Consider the following 7,132-nt stretch of genomic DNA (forward strand, 5'->3'; position numbering starts at 1 on the left):
CTGGATCATATGGTAATTTTATGCTTAATTTTTTTAGGAACCACCATACTGGGTTCTACGGTGGCTTCACCAGTTGTACATTCTCACCAGAAATATACAAGAAATATACAAATATATATAGTGTGTGTGTGTGTGTGTGTATCCATCTAATGTGTGTGAAGCAGTATCTCATGTTTTTGATTTGCACTTCCCTGATGATTAGTGACATTGGGCAGCTTTTCACGTGCTCATTGGCTATTCGTATATTTTCTCTGGAGAAATGTCTGTTCCAGTCCTTCGCCCATTTTCCAATTGGGACGTTTGTTTCATTATTGTTGAGTTATAGGAGTTCTTTATATATTCTGGATATTAATCCCTTGTCAGATCTGTGATCTGCAGATATTTTCTCCCCTTCTGTGGGTTGCCTTTTCACCCCATGGATGGTGTCCTTTGTTGCACAGAAGTTTTTTAATTTTGATGAAGCCCAATTTTTCTATTTTTCTTTTGTTCTCTGCACTTTCGGTCTCATATTCCAACAGTCACTCGAAAGCCAATGTCATGACGTTTTCTCTGCATGTGCTCTTCTAAGAGTTTTGTGGTTTTAGCTTTAGCTCTTAAAGTTAGGTCTTTGATCTATTTTTAGATCTATTTTCAGTTACTTTTTTTATATTGAAGACTGTGCTTTTAACCTGTGTGTTATTTTGCCTGTTGAGGGAAAAGACAGTCTGACAGTATTCCTGAGCCAGATTTGGATCCCCTCTCCCTTGAGTCAGTGAAATGTTCTCCTCATCTATGAAACTTATAGCTTCTCCCCTGCTGTACCTTGAAATGAGTTCATTGCTCCCTCCTATGAATTCCCAGAGTACTGACACAGCTCTAATCAGTGCTTGTCACCATCTAAGCATATTGTAGCCAGAATCCCTCTCCCTGAGAGAGCAGTAGAAGACAGGGGGTCAGCAGATCCATGTACCTTAGGTTACAAGGTTCAAAGCACTGGTTCCTCTGCCCCATTCCAGACCTACGAAATCAGAATTTCTGGGATCAGGATCTGGACTCTGCACTTCTTAAGCAAACTCCTCATGGGATTTCAGTGAATGCTGAAGTTTGAGAATCATTGTTTCAGAGCCTGAAAAGTCAGATAAATGAGTTTGGATTTTTTTTCCTGAGGGAGTTAGGGAGCCTAAGAAGGATACGGAGCAGAGGAAGAGCCAGCATCTTGTATTTTTACATCATTCACATGTTTCATAGCCATGGCAAGGCAAATGCTATGTTGGGGCACTGAGGTCGGTCAGGGGGGTCTGGTGCTCCAAACCACAGACATGTCTGTGTCACCATTCTTGTTCCATCTGAGGAAGGGATGATTGCAATGTTCCTGGTCTTCAGTAGCCCAGCTGCCCTTGCCGTGTAAGAAAAGGCTCGGTCATGCCGCGAGCCCTCAGTGATGAGACTAAACCCCAGAGGGAGTTCCGTCTGCAGTGCTGAGGGTGACTTGCAACTCGGGCCCCAAATCCTTGACAAGAATCAGCTGAGCTCTGCATTTTCCATTCAGTAATCCTGACACCTTCCGGGGCCCCCTTTTCCCCAGATCTAGGACCTGGAGTTAATGCCATGGAATAAACCAGAATTATCCTGACTTTTCTTTATACTGCAGAGGTCAACTGTGCATCAACGACCTCCATTTGGGTTGGAAAAACCCAAACTCCAAATCCAAAGGCCACCTTCACTGTGAAGCATGTCCCTCTGACCCAGTCAGAGGTCGCCTCTCACCTCCACCCCCCCAGCGATGTTACTTCTTTACCTGGAAGGCCATTTCAGTTCAATGTCAAGTGCACAAATACCAGATCAAAGACTGTGTGGGGTCAGATCCCAACTCTACCACTTACCAGCTGTGTGTTCCCATTTTACAGATCAGGACACAGGACTTTCATTTATTATCGAATGGAAAGGATAACAGTAATCATTCTTATCTCATTGGGTTGCTCTAAAGGATGAAGTAAACTTGTAAAGATCTCAGAGCAGAGCCTGGCACGCCGTGAGGGCTGGTGTGCACTATTATTCACTTTCTCCCTTCTGGGGGCAGGTGTAGCACGATAGCTGAAGACGGAGTCCAGAGCCGGGTAAACTTGGTCAGAGGTCCTAGCCACTTCTTAGATACATGACCTTGGGCACACTCAACTTCCGTGTTTCCAACCACAAATGGGAACCATAACACCACATGTAACATCAAGTTGAGAGGGTTCCCTGAAGCGAGGCTCACAGCCTGGTGCATTTGAAGCACTCAGTGGATGTTCGCTATTATTGCTGTTATATAAACTCATTATTTCGGCGTCCGCCTCCTCCCCCCGTGGGGGCCAGCCACTCCTGGAGGAATGAAGGGGGGTTTTGTCCATCTTCACACAAGGATTGGCACTTGGTAGACATTCAACGGACACCTGATGAATGAGTGAGTGAGTGAGTGAGTGAGTGAGTGAATGAAGGAATGAACAAGGACCCAGATGGACAAAAACGCAGAGCTAGTACGGGACCCAGGGACAAGACAGAGGGACTGGCCAGCCCCCAGCCAGAGGTGTCAAAGCACCTTCTGTCATTAGCATTCAAGCATCTCTCCAGTGACAGGGTGCTGAGTTCAGGAAGGGTGGGATTCAGCCCAGTGAAGTGAGAAGGGACTTTCTTCCAAGAATGTCATGCCTTCTGGATGCCAGGAACTGCTGTGTCCATGAACCCATTTGGTGCCCCCATAGCTCTTCAGGAGACAGTAGCACCTAATGGTCTCAGGCTCTGGGATCCAAATGCCTGAGTTCAAACCCTGGCTCTGCAAGCCCGGCAAGAGACGTTAGGTGAGCTCCTTAGCCCCCTGTGCCTAGCTTTCCCATTTGTAAAATGGAGGTAATACAGCGTCCACCTCATGGGGTATAGCGATGAAATAACTTCTTATATGTAAAGTCCCTAGAACAGGGCAAGCATATATGATAGCTCATTATCAGTAGATAGAGCTCAGAGATTCAGAGAGGGTGAGCAGCCATCCTAAAGTCAAGAAACTGGGCTGCAGAGCTGGGTCCATGTCAGGATAGAGAGAGATTCAAGAATAATAATGTTCGGGGTTGACTCCATGCCAGGCTCTGTTGCCTGGGCACGTCGCCTGTCTTGTATCGCAGCAGCTCCTCCACAACCCCCTAAAGTAGGTACTATTACCCCCATTTCGCAGATGAGGAGACTGAGGCCCAGAGAGAATAGGTTGCTTGTGCAAAGTCACACAGGTGGAGGTGACATCCTTCCCTTTGCAGCACCCGTGTCGTTGCCGTGACCTGATGTGGGGCGTCTGAGTGTTGCAAAGTGCGAAGGCACTGGAAGGGGAGGAGAGGGTCTGGAGGAGCAGCATCAGGGCCTGCGCGCAGTTCAAACCCAGAAGGCACTACCGCGTGCCAGCTGACCAGCCCCAAGGGTCCCTCCTGTTTCCACTGTGTGTGTGTGTGTGTGTGTGTGTGTGTGTGCGTGTGTGCATGCATGCGTGCGTGCGTGTGTATGTAACCTGACTATCTCCTTTCCTTTCCCCTGCAGGGTTGCGACGGGCAAACTCAGTCCAGGCCTCCAGACCAGCCCCCCCCTCCGTGCAGAGCCCAGCACCTCCACAGCCCGGGCAGCCAGGTACCAGCCGCCCCCCACCCCTGCACTCAGCTGGGACCCCGCTGCCTCCCGTCCTTGCTTGCAGAGCCCCGCCCGGCTTTGTGCAAAGCCACAGCCACCACCAAACCCTCAGCTCTTCGAAGACCCTCAGGATGAGTAACCCTGGGGGGCGAGGGGGGGCGGGGCAGGAGCAGCCCGCCACGTGCAGTGACCCGGCTTCACCTCTCATTGTCGGTCACTCTCCTTCACCACCCTTTCCTCATCCATCTGCTGCCTGCTCTCTCATTTCTTCACATCTTTCCTCAAATTGGTTCACTGGAAGAACGCACCCGAAAGAACTTGCCATCTCCAAACTTCTCTCTCAAGGAAATGTTGGGGACAGATTGTTCCCAGAGCAGTAGGGTGAAATTCAGGAAAAAATGGTGGCCAAAGAGACGAGCCATATGGGAAAATCCAAACAAATATGGATTGCATAAAACAGGAGCAATGCCTAATTGGCACAGTTAAAAATTTGCTATTTTATTATTTTTTTAAATGTTTATTCATTTTTGAAAGATAGAGACAGAGCATGAGCAGGGGAGGGGGAGGGTCAGAGAGAGAGGGAGACACAGAATCTGAAACAGGCTCCAGGCTCTGAGCTGTCAGCACAGAGCCCGACGCGGGGCTCGAACCCACGAACCGTGAGGTCATGACCTGAGTCGAAGTTGGACGCTTAACCGACTGAGCCACCCAGGCGCCCCAACATTTTGCTGTTTTAAGAGAAACCTGTAATCATGCCAGAACCCTCAGGATACGGATCGGCTTGCTAGGGCTGCATAACAAAGTACCACAAACCTGAAGAAACAGAAATACATAGAGGCCGGGAGTCCGAAATCAAGGTGCCGGCCGTGGCAGCTTGTCCTGGAGGCTGTGAGGGAGAATCTGCTCCTTCCTGTCTCCCGGTTTCCGGTGACCCACACCACCCTTAACTGTTTGGTGGCGTTCTCCCTCTGCCTTCGTGTTGTTGACTTTCTATGTCCATCTCTCTCTGTGCCCAGACTTTTCCTTTCTTATAAGGACATAGCCGTATGGCATTAGGACTCGCCCTGATGACCTCATCTTAACTTGATCCTCGGCAAAGCAACCTCTTTCCAAAATAAGCCCACACTCCCAGGGAACTGAGGGCTAGAACCTCAACATCCTTTGGCGGAATACAATTCAACCCGCTGCAGAAGGGAGTTCTAAAAACTAATGCAAGAAAAATAAAACCACGCAGTGAGGTTCTCAGTACGCCGGCCTGCAGAAGGTTCTGAGCCTGAGGCCTGCCTTTTTCTTTTTTTGGCTCAGAAGGGAAATTCACAAAGGTTAGAGACGTGCTAGAGATAAAGAAGCACCTAAATGAGATGTTTCCAGCGATGGAATAGTGAAAGGCAGTGGAAACTGAAACGACTCTCTCACTGTGGGGTGAGCAATATTTCACGTCCCCTCGTTATTGCTCTGCCCCGCATCCCAGGCTTTGGGAAACGTAGTTGTAAACAGTCCACTGGACCGGCAGTGGCCCCGTAGCGATGGGGGCTCAGGGTACAAACGTGCCTGCCACCTCACAACCAACTCTTTCTCCATTCATTCACCAGCCTCATAACAGCCCGTGAAACCTGAGCAGCAGGTGCAGCCGTCCGCAATGCATAGAGGGTGGCCTGAGGCCCGGGAAGGAAGCAGCGGGGCTTGAACCCACGCCTTTCTGACCCCAGAGTCCCCGTCGGGACCATTCCTGCAGCCCCGGGGACTCCTTCACATCACCTGCTACCCCCAGGCCCGTGTCCACGCCCCCAAAATGAGGGGGGTAGGGAAGAACGCCCAAATCATGCCGCCTTCTCTGCTCCATCTGTCTCTTTTCCCCGTTCAGGGCCTCCAGGAGGCAGCAAGCCCAGCCCTGGGCCAGCAGGACGCTCTCCAGATCAGCGGCCAGGTAAGTTTCCCTTCTTCCCACCCCCGTCCCGCTGCCTGCGAGAGAGCAGGGGCTGCCAGACCTTCGCCCGGCCTGCCCAGCCCAGAGACCCATCGGATGAGCCAAAATGGGCCCCCTGATTCTAAAGCTGTAAATAATCCTTGCTAAGAGGAAATAGGAAAGGACAGAGCACATAGCGGCTAAGAGCACGGACTTCCTGGATTCACATCCTGGCGCCTTCTCTTCCCGGCCATGTGACCCTGGACAAGTCACTTAACTTCCTTCCCTGAGCCTCAATTTCCTTATCTCTAAAATGGGAAGGGCGCAGGGGTGGCCCAGTGGGTTAACCACCTGACTCCAGCTCAGGTCATGATCTCACGGGTCATGGGTTCCAGCCCCGTGTCGGGCTCTGTGCTGACAGCTCTGAGAGAGGGCTCTGCGGCTCCCTCTCTCTGCCCCTCCCCCACTCGCAGTCTGTCTCTCTCCCTCTCAAAAATAAATAAGCAAAAAATAAAAGCAAATAAAATGGGAATCATACAAGGACTGACCTCACAGAATTGATGAGAAGATTAAACAAACGAATAGACATAAAACTTGAGCACGTGGCCTGGAGTGGATTAAGGTCATGCTAAGTCACAGTGATTCTTCATATGATGCTATACGTCATCTTCAGTTAGCATGGCTACCGCTTAATCATTGCTTTCTAGCTCACCAGGTACTGTGCTAAGTAGTATATGTGTCGTAGGTTATGTTCTTTTAAGTTTATTTATTCTGAAAGAGAGAGCATGCACACACGAGCAGGGGAGGGGAAGAGAGGGAGAGAGAGAGAATCCCAAGCAGGCTCCGTGCTATCAGTGCAGAGCCCAACGCAGGGCATGATCTCATGGACCGTGAATCAAGAGTCAGATGCTTAACTGACTGAGCCACCCAGGTGCCCTCCCCTCATGTAGTAGATAATTTAAAAAATAATAACTGATACTCTTTCAGGATCTTCAGGTATTATAATTCCCATTTTACAGATGAAGAAACTGAGGCTCAGAGACATTAAGTCACTTGCCCCAGGTCACACAGGAGAGATGCAAACCCAGGCTGTCTAGCTGCAGAGCCCACACTGCTGATCAGTTCCCCCCACCCCCCCTGAGGTCTGTTTTGCCTTGTTTTGACTCGTTCCCAGGCCCCACTGCACTGCCTACTCAGTCTGGGAGGGGCCCGGGAGCCTGCATTTTTGGAAGCTTCCCTGGGTGGTTTTGACAAAGGCACATTCTGAGAATCGGTGAATGACATTGTGTGCCCCGCGTACCCTGTCCCGGTCAACCGGTCAACCGGCTGTGGTGGTCCTCCATGGGCCGGGGTAGTGCTGGTGCAAGCTTGCGAGCTCCTGGTATACAGTAGGTGCTCATCACTAATGGTAATTCTGCCGTGGTGGCTGCTGTGATGATACCGGGGCTCAACTCCCTCTCTCCTGCCTCTCCCACCTCCTCTGCAGAGGTGGCTCCCGGCGAGCCCAGCTATGCAGGGGCCACCGCCCCGCCCCGGGAGGAACGAACAGGGGCCGCTGGGGGCTACTCAGCCGCTGGGCCCAGGGACGACCGGGCGGGCCAC

At 50.8% G+C, this 7,132-nt stretch overlaps 1 protein-coding gene across 1 annotated transcript in view; it reads left to right on the forward strand.

Moving 5' to 3' along the window:
• RPH3A (rabphilin 3A) overlaps nt 1-7,132 on the forward strand; it is a 53,866-nt gene that overhangs the window by 21,825 nt on the left and 24,909 nt on the right. Inside the window, exons 7-9 of the mRNA XM_077747961.1 lie at nt 3,538-3,624; nt 5,489-5,551; nt 7,017-7,132. The exon at nt 7,017-7,132 is cut by the window's right edge and continues 118 nt beyond it. Of these exons, the coding sequence (XP_077604087.1) occupies nt 3,538-3,624; nt 5,489-5,551; nt 7,017-7,132 (266 nt within the window). The remainder of the gene's footprint in view (nt 1-3,537; nt 3,625-5,488; nt 5,552-7,016) is intronic.

Source organism: Crocuta crocuta, unplaced genomic scaffold, assembly GCF_008692635.1.
Source record: "Crocuta crocuta isolate KB4526 unplaced genomic scaffold, BGI_CrCroc_1.0 scaffold29, whole genome shotgun sequence".
Taxonomy (NCBI): domain Eukaryota; kingdom Metazoa; phylum Chordata; class Mammalia; order Carnivora; family Hyaenidae; genus Crocuta; species Crocuta crocuta.